This window comes from Diadema antillarum, unplaced genomic scaffold, assembly GCF_040938485.1.
Source record: "Diadema antillarum isolate AM-2024a unplaced genomic scaffold, OU_Dant_1.0 seq00000636_RagTag, whole genome shotgun sequence".
NCBI lineage: Eukaryota > Metazoa > Echinodermata > Echinoidea > Diadematoida > Diadematidae > Diadema > Diadema antillarum.
In genome coordinates this window covers 592,881-617,920 of record NW_027271553.1, presented here as the reverse complement: position 1 = coordinate 617,920, position 25,040 = coordinate 592,881, and the positions used below count along the sequence as shown (strand labels likewise).

At 38.8% G+C, this 25,040-nt stretch overlaps 1 protein-coding gene across 1 annotated transcript; it reads left to right on the top strand.

Moving 5' to 3' along the window:
* The first annotated feature begins 281 nt into the window (after window positions 1–281).
* Window positions 282–5,180, top strand: LOC139736319 (uncharacterized). The gene is made up of 3 exons (XM_071647046.1): window positions 282–421; window positions 3,098–3,231; window positions 4,448–5,180. Exons 1-3 carry the CDS (start codon window positions 376–378, stop codon window positions 4,769–4,771), a joined length of 504 nt encoding a protein of 167 aa, XP_071503147.1. The 5' UTR covers window positions 282–375; the 3' UTR covers window positions 4,772–5,180.
* Window positions 5,181–25,040: the final 19,860 nt, after the last annotated feature.

Sequence of the window (25,040 nt, the reverse complement as noted above, 5' to 3'; positions counted from 1 at the left end):
GTGATTCTCCTGTTGTGATGGTGCCTCTTTCCAAACGAGGTGGTCTTAAAAAAATGTTATGCCTTTTCTAGAATAGAAAGTTGTGTTGTAACAATGGAGTCTGCTTTTTAGACTGCAGTGTCTTACTTGCCCTAAAATCAGAATCAGGCCTGGACTTGAATATTCCTGCTGTGAAATTATGGATAGCTGTTGATTTTTTTTTTTCCTCTCTCCCTCTCCCCTTTTCCTTAAAATATATTCCGGCAGATTGAAGAAGATTTTCGAAAGATGTTTCCTGAGAATCACTCACGTTTCCTGACCAAGTGGCCTGAATTGAAGCCCAGGGTTGTGGCACTTGCTCGACAACTTCTGAAGCAGAATGGAAACTTGACAGTCATGGAGCTCCTGTCATCTTTTGACAGTTCTGACCAGAACAAAGAAGGTATTTTTGCACATTCCCTGGAATGCACCCTCTAATTTCATAAAGAGTCTGAAGTGTCATCAGAAGTTAAAATTAAACCAACCTTATCATTAAACATTCTAGTGATGGTCAATTTTTCATGGAGCATAATCACACTCCCACATAAACACAACACAAATGTGGGCCAGGAAGCTTATTTTCGAGTAGCCATACAAAATTTTCCCCACCTTGAGAGGGGACTCCCTCCCGGATCATCCCCTCATCTAGTTATTTCACTCCATAGGATTTTTTTTACAAAAAACAATTTCCAATACTCTGAAAGTATATTGTACTCACTTAAATGTGCATCAGAAAAAGTTTATTTCTAAGATGCCAATTGCTAAATTTTCCCTACCCTTAGATGGGGCAGTCCCTTCCAAACCTTCCCCTGCATTTTACCCATCTAACTTTAACTTTTAACATTTTTAAGTCGTCCAAAGGAAAGACCTTATGCCGTCATATTTGTCCGTCTGTCTCTCCGTCTGTCTGTCAACAATTTGGTATCCACTTTTTCATCGATCTATATCTTGGCTCCGAGTTAACCAAACAAGTTCATATTTGGTATCGGTATCCTTTAGGACTTTCCTGATATTAAGCTCATTTTTGTGTTGAGGTTGAGCTTAAAGGCAAAGATCAAAGGTAATTCAATGTCACATGGGTTATATAAAACAAATGAAAATAGATCTTTCTCGCAATATCTCAAGAACGGTTTGGGCAAACAACTTCAAACTTGGTATATGTATACCTATGGAGGTGACAATGATCTTTGACCTCAACCTTTGACCTTGACCTTTGACCTTGATTAAACATGAAAATAGCTCTTTCTCGTAATATCTCAAGAAAGGTTTGGAGAAACAACTTCAAACTTGGTATATGTATACCTATGGACGTGGCAATGATCTGTGACCTCAAGCTTTGACCTTGACCTTTGACCTTGATTAAACATGAAAATGGCTCTTTCTCGTAATATCTCAAGAAAGGTTTGGAGAAACAACTTCAAACTGGGTATATGTATACCTATGGACGTGGCAATGATCTGTGACCTCAAGCTTTGACCTTGACCTTTGACCTTTGCCCTTGATTATTTGTAGACAACATTTTGAATACTGTCCATATCGGCACGGTTTTCAATTACTCGACATTGGACGACTGCTTTGGACGTCGTCCATATTATTATACACTTGGCTTGATTTCTGCTATTCTGATGGCAGAACCCCTTCCCACACACTCCCCCTGCTTTGTCCCTTCACTCCCTCACTCAGTGCCCCCCCCCCCTCCTTTTTGTCTCACCTGAACAAAGTTCTGGCAGAGATTGACATAGTAATCACTTTTCCTGTTGCTGTGTTAGAAAAATGTTAAAGGCTTTTGTTGAACTTGCTCTCATTTCTCTATTTCTGCATCAATTTTGTTCAAACTTGGAACAAATAATCCTTGGGTATTACCAGATGTGAGTTGATGAGGATGATGAGGTGAAAGGTCATCTAGGGGTCAAAAGATCAAATGATGCGAGGCCATGTGCATCATTTTTAGCTCACCTTAGCCGAAGGTTCAAGTGAGCTGTTGCCATCCGTTTTTGTCTGCCGTCCCTTGTCCGTTGTGCGGTGTGCGTCATCTGTAAACTTTTATATTTTCATCTTCTTCTGCAGAACGAATGGTCGGCTTTTAGTCAAACTTGCAGAGAATCATTCTGTTGGGTAGAGTTGTTCAAATGATAACTGTAGCCCCATGGGGGCCCAGGGGGAGGGCCCCCAGGGTGCAAAATTCTCAAAATTTCAAACATCTTCTTCTCCAGATCCACAAGAAGATCAGTCAAGTTGTTTTGTGTGTAGATACCTTTATAAGTAAAGAATGAAAGTTGTTTATGACAAGTCCTGTTGTGCCCCCTCCTTGGATTATTCTGTGTCAGTTTTCCTAAGAGTTTTCCCATTCAAATCTCAAAATAATTATATTGCTATAGCGCCCTCTAGACAACTACTGAAACTCCCCTTTAAATGAATGTTGAGTAAAAGTTGCCTTCAATGAGTTTGTACAGAAATTACCAATGAGATTGATAACTCAAAGTTTAATTCATGTCAAAATGAACAGAGCCCATGGAAGTACAAGAATTGTATATTTATTAAAGGAAAAAAAATATTTTAATCTTTTACAAAAAGGGAACAATTAAGCTGTGATCATTCAGAGCATTACAAGTTACATTTCAGTGATCACAGCAAGTTCCGAAAATGACCACAAATTACTCACTGGACCATCTCTTCATGCATGAATGATCAAGGTTTTTAATTATAGACAATCAATGACTACTAATCTGATACATGTGATTGTAATAAAGTATCTGCTCACCATGCACTTGTAAGATTTAGGAATAATCTGCATGTGTATTGTTACTAATTGTTTTGCCAGAGTGTCCAAATTGGGGGGGGGGGGTAAATGATTTTACATGCAACTGTAGTAATTCAGTGAGTAATCATTTCAGGTGTTCACAGTGAGTTTGACTCTTCATTACAAGGTGAGTATTGATCGAAAACTCACAAAAAAGTGCATGTCCTACTTTTCTCCTACTTTTACTGAAATTTAGCTCCTATTTTTTTTCTCCTACTTTTTCACCATGATCTACTAGAAAGCCTGCTTGATTTTATTATTTTGCATTTTGAAATACAGGATGGAATTCTGGTACATCTGCCATCCTCCTCCTCTTGTGCCTGTTGCCTCCTGCAAGCCAAGGGAGGTCTAAAGCTGCCTCAGCAAAAGTATCCATTTCCTCAGCAATCTCAAGGATTATTCAGTTTCAGAAGGTATGTAGCTTTTCAGTATAAAAGTGGACTATAAATAAATAATGTTATTAGTACCCTCGTCACACCTTGCATGTTCTCACTGCATTCTAGAAAATGTTGCCAAAACTGACGAAATGTGTGTACACAGGGAGTAGATGTAGCAATGGTCTATCTAAGAATTTCATGAATGTGCTTAGACTGGCTTGGACTAAGAGGGTGCTCAAGAACTTTGGGCCTGTTCAAAAACTGAACCTATCCTAAGATTATTAGGAGTGACAATGCGCTAGAACGAGATGGACCTACTGCAAACAGGGTTGCCATACTTCAATCCTACTAGGAATATGTTTCAGCGTGACATTTTCACAGCCCTAAATGTAGAGTTATATCAATAAACAAAAGGTCAGTACTTTTTGCCTCGATATTGGAAATTGATTACAAATTTGCAGCAAGAAAATAATTGTGAAGGAAATTTTAAAATCCTTATTTTCACAGTGTCTCCTTTTGTGTGAGTTGAAATGACTCAACCATATTAGAAAGACTCTTCTCAATCAGATACTTAAAACCTGCTTTGAAAATACTTGCATTTTTTACCAGGCCTCTACAGCCTACCTCTATACGTTTATAAAATTTTCTGTGCAAAGTCCTGGTTGAAGAATGTAGCTACAGTGTATATCTCTGTTCAGTTCATTAACCATAAAGTGAATTGAGCGAGATACAAGTTATAGGGGAGACTACGCTGCACATGGATGTCACCATCATGCACAAGCCCTGTGATTTATGCACTTTTCCTATTTGCTCAAGAGTTATGATGGAGCATCACTTGCAGCCAAGCCTTGATAGTCTGCAACATGCAGCCTGAAGGCCACTGCATATCATACAAATCTTTGGTCGCACAACTTGCCGACTATCATAAAATTATGAAATAAACAGTGCGTATATTCTGTTTTATTTCAGATCTTAAGTCGCTGAGTTGTGTGACAGAAAGTCATATCGAATGCGGTGGCCTTTAGTCTAATCAGGCCTCTTAAATTGAGAAAAAAGTCAGAAAACGTTGTGCTACTTTGCACATTGCAGACATTTTCCACAAAACATCCAGATCCCCCCACTATATATGTATGTATGTATGATGATGGTAACAGTGATGATAAAGATAGAGTTTTGATAGAATTAACAAGTGGGAAAAGGGTAACTGCTAGTTTCATCGTTTACTAGTACATGTAATTTGTTTCAAACACAGAGTGGAGGGAGCATTCAAGATTTTCTGGATGGCACCAAACAGACCCAGAGCCAACCGTTCCTTCTTGGAATTGGAAATTCTAAGGCCTGTATCAGCAGTTACTTGCTCATTGTCGATCACAAGGCCATTCCATGTGGTGCCCGTACGGTGGAAGGAGCAGTAGATGAACTCTTCAAGACGCACTTTGTCTTTGGCTTGCATTACTGCCAGTCTCTTCATCAGTTCTGGACCTTCATCCAGACAGCTGTTTTCGAGATTGATGTTGGAGTTTCCCGCGAATCACCGAGAGTGCGTGAACTAAGATCCAAATTATTCACACCATGATTTGCTTCAAATGCAAGAGAAATTTTGCAATACCAAAGTTGGTGCAACATTTAAGATTAAGTCATGGACTAAGTGAAGGAGGAAAAGAGGTGTTAATCTGTGGACAGGGAGCTTGTGCAAGAACATTTTATTCTTTTCGTGGATTTCGAGGGCATTTGCAGACTCACCTTAAATCTGGTTTGCCAGATAATCAAGAACAGTTTACTGAAAATGAGAAAGCTGGTGAATCATTCGAAGAGAGCTTTGCAGGAAACAGTAATGATAATGACGACAGTGATCAAGATCAGGATATAAATGCAGAAGATGACATTTTATCCGCTGAAGATTTGAATAGGCAGTGTGCAAAAGTAATTTCAAAATTTTCAGCAAACAGTGCAAACTCTGGAAAAGTTGTAAATGACATCGTGGAATCAACCAGTTTGATTGTAGGTGATGTAGTAAAAAGTACATCAGCGGCAGTTAAGGCTACTTTCTTGAAACATAAACTGCCCATTGAGTCCGAAGCTTATAGAGAAATACAGACGCATTTTGCTATGCTTGAAAAGCCATTTGAAAATTTGAACTCAGAATATAAGCGGATGAAATATTGTGCAACACTTGGACTTGTTGAACCACAAGAAATAAAGTTAGGCATCCGGTATGAAAGTCGTCTAAATAAAAGAAGTAAGCAGTATGAACAGATTGCTATTGAAGATACCTTTGTTTATATACCCATTTTAGAATCTTTAAAGCAACTTTTGAGCAATGAAGATATATTGCATTTTGCTACTCATGACCATAGGAGCACTGATGGTGTAATGAGAGATTACTGTGATGGTGCACAATTTGAGAAAATCCCTCTTTTCCATGAAGATGAAAATGCCCTACAAATTCACTGTTTTTATGATGACTTTGAAACTGTAAACCCCATCGGTTCAAAAACAAAAATTCATAAGTTAGGTGCTTTTTATTTCATTTTGAAAAATCTGCCACCAAAGTATAATTCTATTCTTTCCAATATCAATCTTGTAGCTCTGTGGTATGCTGAAGATGAAGATGCCAAAAAAATATGGATTTAATGCTATTCTCAAGCATATTGTGAAAGACATTAACATTCTGTCAACAGTTGGCATTACTCTTCCTAATGGCATTGTGAAGAGGGGAACCATTACTCAAATTAGTGCTGATAATCTAGGTGCAAATGCCCTGTTTGGTTTTGTACAGAGCTTTTCTGCTAATTATTACTGTCGATTGTGTGTGACAAGCAAGGAAGAGGCGCAGAACACATTAAAAGAGGTGTTAATGGAAATGCGCACCAGGCAGACTTATGAGCAACATTTACAAGAAGCTGAAGCTCAAACTACACTGTCACATGTGTTTGGAGTTAAACAAAAAACTGTATTGAATGATTGTATTTACTTTCATATCTTGACAAATTTTTCACTTGATATAATGCATGATCTGTTGGAAGGCATAGTTCAGTATGAGCTGAAACTTGTACTAGAATATTTCATCTATGAAAGGCAACCACCACTCTTGACCCATGATGAACTGAATCAGAGAGTTGCCAGCCATTGCTTAAACCGTACAGATAACTAGAACAAACCATCCTACATTAAACTGAGAACAGCTGGCAATGATGTGGGTCAAAAGGCAATGCAGGCTTGGTGCTTGATAAGAAATCTTCCATTCATCATAGCTCATGACATTGAAGAAGGAAACGTCTACTGGGAACTGCTGCTAAGATTACTAGATTGTATGGATATTATTTTTGCTCCCCAATTAACAGCAGGCTTGATAGCCCAGTTGTCTGTTCTCACTGAAGAACATCACACACACTTTCAAAAAACATTTCCTGCCAATAGGTTGTTGCCAAAGCATCATTTCATGGTGCATTATGCTACATGTTTGAGAGAAGTTGGGCCACTCGTACATGTATGGTGTATGCGGTACGAAGCGAAACATCACTATTTTGGCCGTGTTGCAGAATCTGTACGTAATTACAAAAACATATGTAAATCACTTGCAAAGAAACATCAGACAGCACTAACGTTCCATCTTCAGTCAAACCATCCTTTGGAGTGTCTCGAGGTTGGGCCAGGTACTTCACTTTTATTGTCAGATTTAGATGAAAATATTAGACAGACTGTGCAAGAGAAACTCCAAGTAGAGGAACTCTCTTCTGAAGTCTTTGATGCCAATTGGGTTAAAGTGTATGGTACACATTATCAGTTGTCTCTTTTGGTCTGCCATGATGTCGATGAGCTTCCACTGTTTGGTCAAATAGAACATATCATTGTACACAACAATGACATTTTTTGGTACTTCTCTTGCTAGATACATTGCATTATAATTCACACTATCATGCCTTTACAGTAGAAATAAGTTTTCCACGTGGTCATGTTGTCAAGAATCAAAAGGAACTTGTTGACTACAAACCACTAGATTTAATGACAAATTTGTCAAACACAGACTCGAGGAAGTACGTGGCACCAAGGCATGTTCTTTTCAAGTAATTTAGACCTGTAGAGCCGATGTTATGTATGGTTTTGGTAAATGGTAACAAAATGTTCAAAAATAACTTCAATCAATAAGATATTGTGGACTCTTGTTAACCCTATGTAGCCCGGGCTATATTTATCTGTAGCCCCCCCCCCCCCCCCCCCCCAGATCTTGGCCGCCGATCATTAATTTAATCTTAAAGAATGCTAATTTTTGGTACATTTTTCCTTTTGAACATCTGACCAAGTGTGCACTGAAAAATTTTATATTTTTGTAATGTAATATATGTAATATTTTCCATCTTTTTTTCTTTCGGGAAAAGCAAATTTATGATGCATGTGCATGAAAGCCAAGGATTTCGAAATGCACAGATTGATTTGTTGTTGCTTATTTCCTGGAGGAAAAAGAGAAAGGAAAATGCATGTTTTGATGTACAAATAGCTTTTTGTTAACTTGAATGACAAATTTGTCAAACACAGACTCGAGGAAGTACGTGGCACCAAGGCATGTTCTTTTCAAGTAATTTAGACCTGTAGAGCCGATGTTATGTATGGTTTTTGTAAATGGTAACAAAATGTTCAAAAATAACTTCAATCAATAAGATATTGTGGACTCTTGTTAACCCTATGTAGCCCGGGCTATATTTATCTGTAGCCCCCCCCCCCCCCCCCCCCCGATCTTGGCCGCTGATCATTAATTTAATCTTAAAGAGTACTAATTTTTGGTACATTTTTCCTTTTGAACATCCTGACCAAGTGTGCACTGAAAAATCTTATAATATTTTTGTAATGTAATATATGTAATATTTTCCATCTTTTTTTCTTTCAGGAAAAGCAAATTTATGATGCATGTGCATGAAAGCCAAGGATTTGGAAATGCACAGATTGATTTGTTGTTGCTTATTTCCTGGAGGAAAAAGAGAAAGGAAAATGCATGTTTTGATGTACAAATAGCCTTTTGTTAACTTGAATGACAAATTTGTCAAACACAGACTCGAGGAAGTACGTGGCACCAAGGCATGTTCTTTTCAAGTAATTTAGACCTGTAGAGCCGATGTTATGTATGGTTTTGGTAAATGGTAACAAAATGGGCAAAAATATCTTCAATCAATAAGATATTGTGGACTCTTGTTAACCCTATGTAGCCCGGGCTATATTTATCTGTAGCCCCCCCTCCAGATCTTGGCCGCCGATCATTAATTTAATCTTAAAGAGTACTAATTTTTGGTACATTTTTCCTTTTGAACATCCTGACCAAGTGTGCACTGAAAAATCTTATAATATTTTGGTAATGTAATATATGTAATATTTTCCATCTTTTTTTTCTTTCGGGAAAAGCAAATTTATGATGCATGTGCATGAAAGCCAAGGATTTGGAAATGCACAGATTGATTTGTTGTTGCTTATTTCCTGGAGGAAAAAGAGAAAGGAAAATGCATGTTTTGATGTACAAATAGCTTTTTGTTAACTTGGTTGAGGAAAAAAAAATGAGAAAGAGACTCAAGACAACCAAGTACCTACATGGGTATTTCTTTTCATATGGGTACCAGGAGTAATTGTGTGATATCATGTGATGTCATGTTCATGTTACACATGAAACATTTAGGGGCTAATTGTGAATGAACATGTTACCAAAGAAATATGCGAGTGTTTGTGAGTGTAATGATTATTGGCTTTTATCTTAGGTATAACACAGTACAAAACAGCTTAGTTTCATTACGTATTAACCAATTTGAGGTCATACTTTGGTACCCATATAAATAGAAATACCCACATGCATATTTTTTGCCTTTAACTACTTTAGTATACAGGGTGGCTCCCAAATTGGGCAAAACTTTGTACATTTTAACATTTTCTTCTCTTGATCCAGATGTAGAATACAAGTTGTATTCTTTAGGTGTAAGGTGTGTATTGTTCATCATGATAATTCCTTTTTCCAGTTTCTTGAATAAACAAGAACCAAGTTTTGTTTGTCAAGATAATTTGGTTTGTTCCTTTTCCCTTCTCTATGTGTAATGTGCAATGAATTTTTGTGTTTGATTCTAATGCATTGATAGAGTGAGTTGGATTGAATTGTTGGTGCTAAATCGTTGGTTTTTGTTTTAACAACAATTTGGGGTTGAATTCTGCATATCACTGTTGTTAAAATAATGGTGTTAAATTTTATCACCGAAAATAGAATTGAATTGCAACACCAAAGATTGGTGTTGGAATCTTTCTTTTTTTTTTCTTTTTAACACCAAAAATAGAATTGAATTGCAACACCAAAAATTGGTGTTGGAATCTTGTTTTTTACACCAAAAACAGAATTAAATTGCAACACCAAACATTGGTGTTGGATTTTTTTTTAACACCAAAAACAGAATTAAATTGCAACACCAAAGATAGGTGTTGGACTCTTCTTTAACACCAAAAACAGAATTGAATTGCAACACCAAGAGTAGGATTGAATTGTTTAATTCCAGAACTTGGTGTTAAATAACACCAACCGGTGTTTTCCGATATAGATACCGGGAAAGTGTTAAAATCAACACCCATGGTGTTGGATTTAACACCATTGTTTTTGCAGTGTAGTAATAGCCAAAAAAAAACAAAAATGTTCTCGATTTCCTCGACCTCTCTGCAACTTGATAAAGAGGGAGGGAAATGCAGAATACAAATTTCTACTTTGGATTACTTTGGATTGCTCCGTGTATACCTGTGGTGCGGATATACAAAGTGTCATGTTTCATGAGAAATATCTTCCTTGGGGTAGTTAAACAGAGGCGCTTTAAATATTATGAACATGGTGTGCCGAATGGAAACCAAATTTTGCTCGCAGAAAAAAAAAAGAGAACGAGAAAACGGAACAGTTTTCTTGTGGGTATCAAGTACATAATAAATCATGTCGTCCTTAGGAATCATTATTTTGTAGGTCAATTATGAATATTCGTCGTACTCTTGTTTTTCCTCCACATTTCTTAAAGATCTGATATATTTTCATCTTGATGTTAGGATAGATTAAGAGAGAGTGAATGCTGGTCTTGTTCGGCATCAGAAATTCGAACATTTTCTTGATTGTTTTGTGTATGTGTGTGTTTTTTTTTCAATTTAGTTTTGATTTACTTTTCATTTTCTTCATTTATGGCTGTATTTGTCGTTTAACTTTGGTCATACTTTGTATAGATCTTCCATTCTTTGAGTTGGGGTAAGAACTATGCTTTGTCTAGGTGACTTATCCAGTCCCAAGAAACATCATTTTTTTATATGATCCCCTCATATTCAGCGTAACGAAGGACCCTTTCCCCTTCAGAGATGTTAGTCAAGTAATCAATGATCTATCGATATGCGCCATTGTCGCAAAATACTCGCACATGTAATATTCAGGCATATACAATAACATGTGGGCGTTTTTATTGTACGCTGGAATACCTTGCCTGCACTACCCCGGGGTTACGACGTTAAATTGATCACAGTATTGTTTTCCTGGACTTCCTATAAACTGACCCAGAAACAACTACCTGGAAATATATCACAGGCGTGCTAATAAAACTAGGTTATACCTCCAACGTTTGCATATATGAAGTATTTGAGGGCGTCTCCTCTCCTATTGTTTTACATGTCGTTTCTCATCAACCTCAGCTCTAAGACTGTTGTTAGAATACGTACGGCCAGGTGGAAATGTGTGTGTTTCTGCGTATTAAAGCACACTAAACATTTATTTGATAAGTGAAACGCTAGTACAATACGTAGTCACACTATTATCCTCTCGACTCCTCTCTCTCTCTCCCTCGTGTCTCCCTCTGTTTCAGTAGAACTTTCTCCCTAAATAATTCTTGATTTGGAGTAATCATGATAGTAACAAAATCGACCATGTCAAAATGAAACGAGTCGTGACAATACGATTCATTATATTCTGGTTATCTCCGGACGTGACAAAAAAGGCAAGTAAAGGTTGCCTCCAGGAAAATCGACACGTTTGCACTGCCAGGTAGCTACTGCTTATACGTGACATAAATTCCAGCCTTGGAGGGAATTTTAAATGTCAATCTTGTGATAATTATTTAGGTAATGAACACGTGGGAGATGCACGTTTGCATGCCGCATGCTGCCATGACCATTGTGATGCAAATCAATCAGATCCGTCGGTCGGTTAATGAGGTACTATAGTACATCTTTGGCTCTGGATGCACGTGACAGTGCACTTATTGCTTGTGAGCATTTAGTCGACGGACGAGGATGTTACACGATAAATCAAATACACTCCTCCACTTATTCTTGTGCGCGAGCGATCGTAATGATCTATTTTTTCAGACTTTCATTCTGATAGTATGGTTCTTTTTTTCGTACATGGCTAACCATTTGTTTGAAGGGATATATTAGATTCGAAAGATCCGTTTACACTCGAATAATATGAAAATATTATAGCAACAGTGCGATTGACAATTTGAGCGAACATCTGCGAATGCCAGCAATATTATATCCTGCTGGCTATCATGGATATACACCGTACATGGTATCTTATTGAATCACGAAATAGCTGTCGGTCTTCTTCTTCGTCGTATACAACATCTAAATAGTCATTAGATATTTGGCCACGACTTGGCACATCGCAGAGCCTTCTCATTTGTAGTTGGCCATGAGATCACTAAGCAGATAGCTGTCGGTGATCTGCTTATTTCTTCCATGGTTTCCTCGTAAATTGTCGCTTGTTTTACATCTTTCCATAACCATTTCCTCTGAAACTCTGTAAAAAATATACACATAAAATTCGTATTCATAAGCTTTTATCTTTGATTCTCGAATGTACATACATTGTATCCCTCACAATGTTCTACTGCCGTCTCTATTGGTGCACAACCTGGCTTTTCATTCGCCATCAGCTGTTAGTGTTCTTTTGTGTGTTATGCCTGTAGGCCTATACTCTTTACTGTTTTTCATCTTTTTTGAAAACCGAATCGACATTTAAAGCCACTATCTAAATTTTCAGATGAAAAATACAGAGGTTTTAGTGCTTCAAAATAGTCCTAAAATGTGAGTTAGGAATAGAAACAACGAATGCAAAAATGATAATCATTATAGTCAGTCTTAAATATAGTTGAATATTCAAAATGTGAACAATAGTTTTAGTAAAATAATTTCTAGAATGAACAGTCTACGGTTATTGTTTATTGGGAAATAGAGTGATATCTCCTTATATTTGTGGCTTTATTGCGAAATTTTTATATGGATGTTTTGTGATACAACTGAACTATAGATATGCATAAACTGTGATAACTCGAACAGTTTTAATCACTGCTCCCAATGGCTTTAAAGTACAATAGCACATGCACCTTACTCAAGTTAACCCTCATGGATAGAGTAAACTTAAATGAACGAGATGATTGGTGGAAGTTTCATCAAAATCGGTCAAAACCTAAGAACCTAAGATAATGTGAAAATATGTGAAAATCATAACTTTATCATTTCAAGTCCGATGCAGAAGAAACATCAACCACTGTATTTTGTTTGATTTTTCACTTTGTGTTAAATCCAACTTGATTGTAAATGAAAGGATGACATCATACTATGTGCCAAGTAAGTGACACCGCAGAGGGGGTGTCTTGTTTTAATGGTGACACGATTCAACGGAAGTGTTCTTTAAGAAATATTAAATGAAAGCATTACAGCATCCTGGCCGAGAGCATTTCCCTTTGACAGCCTGTAACATGAGATTCGTCCGAGAAAAAAAGACTTTCTGGTTGCACTAATCGATATCAGTTTTTGCTGTTTCCTTTGTGTGATATTCCGAGTTGGCAATTCACCATCGGGCATCATTCTCTACCTCCTCACATCTTTCTCACTTTCCCTCGCCCACCGAGAGGCGCGCTATTCAATATCTCCATTCATTCATCCCTTAAACCCACGGGTTGTGATACTCAAACCAGAACGTCCTCTCTACGCGACTCGTCTGACACTATTGCTTCCTGAATAATTTCCGGAGACCTGTTCCACAAACCAAGGGGGAGAGAAAGAAAGAGTACGAGAGAGAAAAAAATGGTGTTTAGAGTCCTGGTGTAATGTTTTCGGGGTCTTTTCGGTGTATCGCGTTTGGCTGCATGATAATCCTTTCACTGAACTGGCGGCGGAAGTTTTGCCAAGGCAGTATTTATTCTCTACGGCGTCCTTAGATACGACGTAACAACATTCACATCGAGTAACTACTGGCTGAGCCTCGGGACTCGTGGAAGACGAATCTCTGTTTTACTATACTGGAGCACCAATACAAGAAATGCAGTATAAGAAATGACTTGTGAAAGCTACTAATTTAATTAACATCGATTGCTTTATAATTTGTTTTATATGGATCTATTTGTCCTTGAGAAGTGTTCACAGATGGCAATTCTGAATTGATCTATGTTCTGAGAAAAAACAAAACAGTAATTTTGTTTTTCCCCCGAGTAAGATTTATGTTTTCTTCTCTCTCTTTCTCTCATCTCTTTCGTATTGTATGTCTGTCTGTCTGCCTGTCTGTCTGAATGTCTGTCTGTCTGTCGGCCTCTCTCTCTCTCTCTCTCTCTCTCTCTCTCTCTCTCTCATTAGTTTTCCCCCCATTTTTCTCACGGAATCCCAAACGAGCCGTCACACGTCAGACAGGCATCGCATACCGGAAATCCGGACAGTGTTCCTTTCTTCTGTGATAACGTTTTCTTTGAAAGGCATTACGCCACAGGATAACACAGGGCACAGTAAATTGTAATATGCCATTTTGTGAATATTATAATCACCGGTAAGTTCAAGTCGTCATAACACCTATAACGGTTCAAGATATAAGGGCTTTTACACTTGTAAATTTTTGCTTAGCCCCGGACCAACGGTGGGGCTAAGGGGGGGGGGGGGGGGGGGGGCTTAGCCCCACCGTTGGTACGGGACTATCCTTAGCCCACTTTCTGTTTACACTCGTTTTTGCCAAAGTGGGCTAGCCCCACCGATAGTACGGTACTATCTGGCCCTGCAAATTAGCAGGGGTTAGCACCGCAATTGCGGTGCCAAGCAAGTGAGTGTAAACAGAACGAAAAAATAATCCTGGGCTAAGCGAAGGAGGCGAAGTCCGACCCTCACTGACCAATCAGAAACGAGGTAATCAAGTGCTGCCGGTGCGTGCGTGTACGTGTACAGTACACAGCGTAATTATGAATATTCATGTGGTTTGGAAAGTCCGGGGCTAAGAAATACGAGTGTAAAAAGGTAAGTTTTCTCCTTAGCCCCGGACAAGAGATAGTACGAGACTAATTGGCGAGTGTAAAAAGCTGAAAAAAATGGTACGGGACTAACGATAGTCCTGGGTCAGAGAAAGTCCGGGGTTAAGAAACACAAGTGTAAAAAGCCCTATAGTGTGTTCGTGTCAGAGGAGCGGTATACAAATTGTTTTGGGGTTTTGTTTTGTTTTTTTTAACTGGTAGAAGCAATGAAACCATTCAAATTTTTGAGAAATCTTGGTTTACAGTTTGAACATCACTAGCTCTGATGTTTGTGAATAATGCAAATTAACAACTTTGAAGTTTAATTCTGGTGAACATAATGATGTTGTTGATGATGAACACAAAATCCGGGTAGAATGATAATGACGGTGAAGATGATGAAAACGGTGATGCAAGCTGTTACGACGTTCTTGATGGCGATTAGGATGATTTAAATAATGGTTTGAGGGGAATGCATATTACAAATTCTGCTTTTAAGCTTCCCCTCCAATTCCAACATTTCAACTTTATTCAGTGAATAGCATGCATCTTGACTTCGCAATTTATGGTTTGTTTATCCTATTTCGACATATGTAGAATACATAAGGATAGGCCTGATAAATTGTGGGTTTTTTTTTTGCATGTGTTTTGATCACTGATATTCTTTGTTGAAAATGAAAATGATAATGACGATGATGGCATTGATCGCGATGACGATGAAAGTGGTAATGACACTCATGTCATGTGATTGATGATGGTAATCGTCTGTAATCGATGACGATATATGTTAGCAGAATGATAAAGATGATGATACAGGTGGATGATCAATGTCATTGTAATGACGATGAAGATGATGGTTGACGTGACAGTAGATAATTCACAGCGATAGCCAAAGGAAAAGAGAATAATGTTGATATTCACGTGGCAAAAAAAAAGTGTTTTATGACTGATTGAAGATATCATACTACAGTGTACTACCAATGGGGTACCTAGTTCCTTTCTACCTCACGGATATTACAGATCCTCATACAATACAGAAATCTTTTTAAACTTTTAAATGAAATCAAGTTTAATTATTTAACCTTTACCTGGCCAAACCGGGTGGTATGTTGATCTAAGGTTGTACTCGAAGGTAATTTAAAGAGATGGTATAGTTTTTGTTGAGATTGGCTCCAGGTTTCCAACATTTTTTGTGAGATAAAGAGAAACCTCAGGTGTGAGTTTCTTCAATTTGTCTCCCTCTACAAATGAAATTTGTTAAGTAGCAACTGCTGATCAGCAGTTGCGGTCTTAACAAATTTAATTTGAAGATGAAGATAAATTGAAGAAACTCACACCTGAACCTTCACCCCGCTGAATAATATCTTTCTTTCATGATGAGAAACATTTTATGAAATATGTAAAAGCATACAATTCTAAGAAGAATTCAAAGTTTATTTGATGAAAATTGGTATTGAAATGGCTGAAAAATCCATAAGTAAATTGGTCGTAATGAAAGGTGGGACCCACCTTCTACTAGAAACACTTTTGTCTTTGGATATCTGAGCCATTTCAAAACTGATTTTCATCAAATAAACTTTTAATACCTCTTATAGAATTGCGTGCTCTTTGATATTTTATAAGTAATTTCAGATTATCTCACAAAAAATTTAAATTCCGAATCCCCCATCTCAACCAAAACTATGTCATCCTTTTAATGCAATAATTGAAAGCTGGTCGTGCAGTCGTGAGGAACAGAAATCATAATTATTCTGCAAACAAACGGCTTACAAATCTATCTCCGTGAAACATGTGTATGGCTTCCATCTGTGAATTTGAAGCGCCGTTTTGTTTTTGTCTTTTTTTTCAAAACCTTGATACGTACCATAAGTAGGTCTATATACATGAAATCAAAGTAGTAAGGTGCCGCCATGTAGGGGTGTGACATCGGCTTGACACATTCTCAGCCGCATCGTAATCTTGGTCGGTAGTCAAATTACCCACGTGTATTCCAATGACGCCACGCATAAAAAGGGGGAAAATCATAGTCGTGAGAATTACATGCAGTATCCCTTTGCAGTTTACACAGTTCGTTTTGGTCCAATAGTCATTTTATCGATTGTGTATTAGTTTAGCTCTTGTCACTCGTGTTTGTATGCACGCCTTGCTGCTCCTCGAATAGTGTAGGGCCCTACATTTATTCACAATACGATACACTGATGGGGTAAACGTGAAGCGAATTAACCATGAACCCTCGCGAGAAAATGTGTAGGATGATAAGATTTGATCAATGTATACCCATCCAAACGCACACACATTTTCATATTTTGGTCTCACTGAATTTGAAATCTGAGTAAAGGCTCCATAGGATTTCGACAAAGGAATCGGGCATGTCAAAGTAAAGAAAGTTTAGACAGTGCACGGTTGGGGCGGACACTAGTTTAGTTGATAGATTCTTCAACTGGGGGTCATCCCACTAGACCGACACCAACGAGTCATACAGCTCACGAGTCATACAGCCCATGAGTTCGACACTAGGTAAAAACAGCCCATGAGTTCGACAGATACAACACGGCGCGTAATGTGTCGGTCTCGTGGGCCTTGTTGGCTTAGTGTCGAACTAATGGGCTGTATGACTTGTGAGCTGTATGACTCGCGGGCTGTATGACTTGTGAGCTGTATGACTTGTGAGCTGTATGACTTGTGGGCTGTATGACTCCTGGGTGTCGGTCTCGTGACGTGCACCCTTTAATTGGACCATGGTAACAACTTACAGACAGAACAGATGAGAGAACGTTCTGCCAAATCAAAAAGAAAGAAAGACAGTTAGCAATCTGAGGAATCTTCCCATGTCTTTGTAAAATTAGTTTATTCTATCCTGATAATAGCGTTTTACATTTGAACATAATTCTCTTCATTTGTATATACTTATGAAGATATACTACTTTCAATTCTCCCAGGAAATATCTGTTATACACGTTTGTTGTAGAAAGACGTGATAAGTATAAAGATAGTTCTTTTTGTTACCTATCAACACGTCGATTCATAAGCAGTGTGTCAGAAACAGAGAAACAAATATAGGCCCTAACACGGTCAGATGGTAGAACCTGTACTTTTATCAGAAAAAAAAAAAGGTCAGCTCAATTCGACATGTTAAAGAGCTGAAAATGCCCCAAGTAATCTTAATGACGTACCCTTTAGCGTCTATCATTCCTTCACAAGGTATAGTCCACAATTTACCTTGTGATACCCGCAAAGTATCCTTCATGCGGATCTTACACAGAGACACTTTTTGGAGCTTTGGTTCAAATCAGTAACATGTCTTTGAGCAAGCTCACTGCACTGTAGTAGCTCTGTCTCAGCTAAGAATTACACGAATGAACTTTACAACAACAACAACAACAACAACAACAACAACAACAACAACAACAACAACAACAACAACCAAAAACCAAAAACAAGTATAATAACTACAGCATTGTTGAACCCTGTATGCCCGTTAAATCAGCTCGTCACACGAAGTACCATGCCACTTGTATACTGCCTGTAATCCCTGGGAAAATGACTGACAAAATAAGGCCATGTGTCTGCCTTGCACAAGGGATTATTTAGACCCCTTACTCCTTAAGCCCTTAAACGATAAAGAAATCGATTTGCTTGGTTAAGAGGACCACTTTGGCATCCCGCTGGGATAGAGGACAAAAATTGAGGTCTCTAAACACACGAGGTTTTCATTTGAAGCGCGAATGTTTGGGTACGACTTCTCACTTTTGTGTGAGGGAGAGAGAAAAAAAAATAACACGAAACAATCAATGGAGATGTTATAACTCTACGCTGAAGTGTGCAAGACTGAAGGATCTGATTGAGATACACGTATTGCATGGAAAGACATTTTATTCTGTATAATTGTAAAGAAAAAGAGTAAAGACAGAGGGAGGGAGAGAGAGAGAAGGGAAGAGGGAAGAGAGAGGGGTGGGTTGAGGGTAGAGAGACTTGGGACCTGGGAAAATAGAAATCGACGAATGAATGTAACCCACAAGTTTGCAGAGAATCGAAATTACATGTCTGGACTTGTCCTAGATAATACATGTACCATGTTAGGTCCATGGCTAATACAAACGGTTCAAGAGTTCCCCATTCTCACTATTAAAGTTGTTCTGCCATATCCTCTAAGTTAAAGGTCCAATAATTCCATGTATTTCACTTGTATCATTCAAAATACACGTAAATAACTCATATTCTCATTATCACAATGCTTAAATGACCATTGAATTTTCATACAAAGGATATGACATTGACAAACCAACAAATCAGATAGGCGTTCCTTTGGAGACTTAGTAAAAAAAGCAGAGAGATATCCACATATCTTCAGACCTAGAGAGGACGACGTCCTATTTCTTGTACGTAATTCTCTGATGTATCTAGAAATTGTAGTCGGAATGATGTATGAAGTCAACTCTCTCGATGGCCATGACTTATTATGTAGTGACACGCCTTTATGACGGGCTAACATAAACTGATATGTTGTCATAGTATTCGAAAGTTGGAGCGCCCTTCCCATTCCCCTCGGGTTGAGCAAAGATGTTACAGTCAAACACGCAATTTGGCCTTTGGCTATTGTGGAGTTTGTGTAAAGGCATTTCGTAATGGATATCAAATTAAATGACCTTTATATCCAGGCCTATGAAAAGAACAAAGTATCAGTTTTTTTGTCATTAATTTTGTTAGCTTTCGTGTACGTCGATAAGCATTTTGGAAAGAAGATAAGATTTCTGTTTAATCACAATGATGATTATGACTTGGCGAAAAAAAATAGGTCTCTAAACCACAGGTTTAAAGTTTATACTTGCAAATAACGCTGACAATGGACTCTAGCAAAATAATGATGATAATACTAAAATTAAATGAAATAAAACACCAACTACAAAATACTCCCCGTCATCTACGTGGTCCTTTTCAATAGAGATCACAAGAATGACAGAACAGGGGATATATCTTTTCCGTCAAATAGGTTGAAGTATGAATGACTTCAATGTTTTGTTGCATTAAATGACAACCTGTTTCGACAACATTTCAGTCACGATGCCAGTAACCTGATAGCTGCTGCCATGACGACACGAAGAAATTTACGCCAAGGAAGACGACGGACTCGTTGATTTCTCTCCTTCGTCTCTCTCTTGAGATCACCAGGTACATGCACCTACTCCCCGCCTTTTGGCCTTCGTCGGGACAGCAGATTATCCATTTTGGCGGTAACCAAGGGGGGATTAGGATTAACCATTCATACATCTTGGTTGGAGTGCCGCGCAGGCAAAAATCAACTAATCACTAATGCTCTCAAAGGAGTATTCAGTCCCATGAATAGAAGAGGTGATTCGGCCTGTTGCATGCTGGTATACAATATCTTGTTTAATCGCCGGCAATGACGGAAGTTATGCGCCAAGATCCACCTGATACTGTGTCAGTGCAAGAAGGCGGTTAATAGTGAGGTCACATCAGACCCGTTGTTGATGCCCCCCCCCCCCTCTCTCTCTCTCTCGTTCCTTGGTATAATTATTATGATATACTCAGGTTCAAATCAACTCAACATGCATGTTTACTTACAAGTGACTTAAAAAGATAGAGAGCAGACATTTCGTGAAAATCAGACGAAATATAAAGAGTCATGGAAGTTCAGAGTTCACACGTTCTCGCAGTTCAGTCGATAACCTCAGTCACAGTCACCTATGGACATCTGACGAGGTGGTTGTAACATGTACTTACAAGTTTCCTAATCGCTTGTACATATCATTATCTTCACTAAATATCCTCTAACAATCAAACTTCATGTCAAAGTATTTTAAACTCATGAAGATTTAGCATTAACAACTTTGTTCAGTGGAGATGCTTTGCTTTTTGAGTAAAGATGGAGTCAAAAGGGGCCTGAGCTTTCGCCCCTATAGCAGACTCTTCGCCAGAAGCAAAATGACAAACATGTACGGTAAGCATTAACATTAATTAAGTCAACCCTCGTTGGTAGAAGTCAAGTGGGACCTACATACTGATGTGTTAAACCAGGGAGGTGGGCATCTCCCTGTTCAAACCATGGCGGCTGCTCCACCTGTAGACCGAGCAATCAGTGTGTCTGGGCACTTATCGGCAGGAAGAAAGATTTCATGTTCATTGTACACTAACCAGGGCCGTAGACTGGAAACGATATCTTCTGCTTGATTTCGTCCCTGCGACCTGCTCAACATTTCAATGAATCATAGCTACATGCTTCATCCGGGAAGATTCCTTGAATGGCTTAGAATCATCGCTGGGGTTCAGAAATGATAACACTATTGTTCATCTCAGCTAATGTGCAGGTGCGGATACAGATTGCTGCACGAATAAAGGCATGGCTCAATCGCTTGATTTTGAGAATAGGATGAGCAAGTGATCATGCCTGCCCTTGGGTTAGAATGGACAGTGACGGGAACGTGGAGTTCTATTGGCACGAGGCTTCTGATGTGAAGATATCCATTAGGGAACACTGAGAATTGGTGTAAATGGGGTGGGGTTTGGGTGTTCCGTTCAACGCGAGTAAGATGGGTGTCTAGCCTAGCCTATTTGGTCTAGCAGGGAGTGCAGGTGAGATGCTAGGAATGTAAATGCACAATGGTAGACCGTGGGGAGGCCCGCTTGTAGCTTTACCTGTAATACACAAAAAAGTCACTGCCCGATTCTGCTGGAATGTAGAGTGTTAGCCATCAGTTTTCTAGGAGTTCATCTTTTCTAGATGTGCCCTGACTGTATTCCCTTTCATCGTGCGGTCACCCCCGTTGAGCTCGCACGGTGTGGGGCAAATAGTACTGCCCCTAAAAATAAAGCCGCGGAGGGCACGGGATGAGGGCAGGAGCGGATAAAAGTGGGGTGCCAAGAAAAGTGACCTAGCACGAAAAGAATTCCAACCAAAAAGGCACATACCGATGCCGGCTGGAAGAGCGGGAATAAAGCTTTACTCCAAATAAAACTCGCCTCACTGAATAGGACATGTGGTCCTCTAAGTAAAGAAGTCTTGAATGACGGTAATTAGGTTTTCTGTTATACTCCTTCATTCAGCAATGTGGTACTTCCTATCCCAGGAAATTGATAACTGTCGGATATGCATAGCACTGCTCAAACTTTTTGAAGCCTTTCGATGCTCCTCGCATAAATCCAATAATTACACTATGTATGAATCCGATAGTTCATGCCTGGCAGGGTGGGGAAGGATGGGTTTGGACAGCATTTGATCAAAAAGCCGCATTACAGTACCTATTTCACATTGTAAAGTATGAAGGTGTCAAGTAACAGTGTTTGTTTGTGTGTGTGCGTGTGTGTGTGCGTATGTGTGTGTGTGTGCGTGCGTGTGTGTGTGTGTGTGTGTGTGTGGGTGTGTGTGTGTGTGTGTTTACTGAGCAAATGACTTGAGGCTCAAATTTTCCTGTGTGAAAAGCGTTGCCATATCTGTGAAACCTTCAATTTTGTAACACGTTTGCAAGGATTCTTTCCTTTGGCGAGCATTTTCTTGTCTTGCACATTGTGCTTGTGCGTGTGTGCGTGTGTTTTGTTGTTGTTATTTTTTTAGCAGTTTGTCTTTCTGATTGCCTTTAATCAGGGATAGCTGTAGCATAACATTAACCTAGAATGGCCTCTGAACGAAGCCGATGGTCAGACCGAGGTCATATCGACTTGTAAGACGGGCGAGAGCAAAGAAACCAGACAATTCGGATCTCCTTGCATTTCTAACTTCTCTTCTCCGAACTAACAGCCCTCGCGGACTAATAAGCAGATCAAAAATGGTACTTAGTCGCAGCAGCTGGAATAGACTTACAATTAACAATACAAGTCGGACAACAATCAAGTGGGGGGGGGGGGTCTCCACGGTCGGGGCGAGTTCATTATGTTGACGGGTCGAGGATGTGTTCTTGCGAAAGGCCCAAAGAGGCAAGTATTGTTCCGCAAAATGTGCTGTTTATAGGGTGAGTAAACGTTATCACCTAACCGCTACACTTAGTCTACAATATCAGGTCTGTTGCACAGTGTCTCTCGTTTGACTTCCGATTTTATGAAAATAAACTTCTAATTCGGTGCAAATTCTTGTGCCTAACAAGACTGAAGAATGGGTGTATGTTCATGTGTACAATCTTTTGGAAATTGGAGAAAAAAAAACTGTACAAAGGGTGTTACTATTGTTTGGATGTATTTCGGTGGAATAACCGCTTCGCGTTATGGTGTAACCATTCCCTCTTCATTCTTATAGTCAGTACGTCGAAAAGAACAGCACGATGGCTCTTTGTTGTGCTTTATGTATGTACCGTAAAGCTAGATTAGCATTACGTAATCAACTTGACCAAGATGACCAAACAACATCCATGGGTACGATGCAGTGGTATTTCCTCATTTTCCTGCAACTATTGCTTGTATGACAATGAACTACGGGTAGTATGTGTCTCAACTCAGTGGCAACGTACATGTATTAAGGGCAACTGAGTGTTGCAGCTGTCGACCAACGAAATGACGGCGATCACGCGTTCTCACTGAGTGGTAAGCCGATATTTACTCGTCATTGCAACATTCACTGTATTTTTCTCACTTAACTATTGCATTCAAACGTCATCCCTCCCGAAATTATAAAAGGGAATACAAGAAAGGAAAGATGAAGAAAAAAAAAGAGAAATATCAGTGGAAAGTAGTGTAGTTGTAAAAGAAGGACAGAGCACGGGGGGACGCCGAGACTCTCCGTCAACGGTTCGGGTCAACCTCGGGTCACAGCGTGTGAGCTCGACCCTCTGTGGCTCTCCGCCGCACAATGGCATCTATTGAAGAGAAAGCAACTATTGAGAGTAGTGAAGGTATGGAAGGTGGGTGAGACCTGTATCTCAAGAAGAAAAGATGTATCATTTGGCTCTCTATTACAACAGGCAGGTAGAGAAAGGGTAATGTGAAATGTTTTCGGACGCATGATGTTGATCAGATTAAAGTGACTTTCATCATATAAAAAAATAATCACCAGTCTAATCCGTTGGATATAAATGTGTGGTCGTCCATGATGTACGTTGGTCATCTTGTTATCGTGTTTAGGACAACGTTGATCATGATGTTGATTATGCTGCTTTTAGGGCAAGACGAGTTTACTAGCGAATGGAGGAGGGGTGGGGATCAGTCTAAATGGCAGAAGACCATTATCGTGTGAGGTGTTCTGTGTAATTTTGTCACGAAGAACCACGTGATTTCTAATTAATCATTTATAAGCATGTGAGGCGAGAATATATTTTCTTTATTTTCACGGGAATTATACAATCTGAATAATGATGTGTCAGTGACCTTTCAGGATTAATTGCCAAGAGTGAAAATCAAGAGTCTCTCCCGTGATTATATAGGCCTACATGCTGAATATTGTTAGACACCGCAAGATCGAGAATTTTGCCCTTAGTGCATGCATATCACAGTTTCATGTTTACGTTTATATGACTAATATGCATGTATGTACAACGTATGTCGAGTTGTTTAGTGTACATCGTGACATCCATAAGTTCTATCCCTCTGAGAGAAAAAAAGTGAGATAAAATGAAATAGTAGTGTCCAGTGCATGCTTTTATCTCTCTCTCTATCTCTCTTTCCTCTAATATGTATGTATATATATATATATATATATATATATGCATGTATTATACATATACATACATATACTCGTACAGGGTTTTATATACAATAATAATAATATGAATATTATGTACATATACATGTATATGTATATAATTTCAAACATCTTCCTGTTCACACTTACACTTTGTACACACACACACACACATACACACACACACACACACACACATGCACTACATACATACATGTACATCGTCCACACTTTGCAAAAATTATACACTTATGCATGGAATCGCGTGGTTACATAAACATACTGTATCTCCTTCTTACCAGCAAAAGGATTCTAATTTCAACACGAGCACACATTCAAACAAACTCATCGATCAGTTTTCACTCTTCTTCACACACACGTGCAGAAATGACACGCCGTAGGACAGGGTGCTTATCATTTCGTTTCTGAAAATGTATATTTTGAAAGTTTTTCTTTGTTTTTCTCACTTTTTTAAGTTAACGAGTAACAAAGTCTGTCGTATCAAATGATTTTTATGCTCAAAAATATATTACAAATATCATTAGGAAAAATCACCATTGTAAATGACATACAGAAACCTCCCCAGCACGCCTCACTGAAAGTTCATTTCTCATTCCTTGAGACTTGTTTTTTTTTTTTCAAAATTCGACTTTTTTTTTAGATGTATAAAACACATTCTACACGTCCCTACGCCGTTTGGAAGTTATTCAAATACCACTTGTCTCAGTGTTGGAAGTCACAAGATACATGAATTGCAAGTGTTGGTATAAACACTCTCGTCAATGCATACACTTCATAGTTGTATCATTATAATGCCTGTGTGTCCGCATTGTATTCCAGTCTGCAAGGCCCCTCCATGGGTTTATGCATTTCGCAAGGTTGCAGTCACAATTGGCATTAACAGTGCCACAAAAATCGAAAATAAGAATGTAGAACATGTGAGTAAGATGACGGTATAGACAACACTC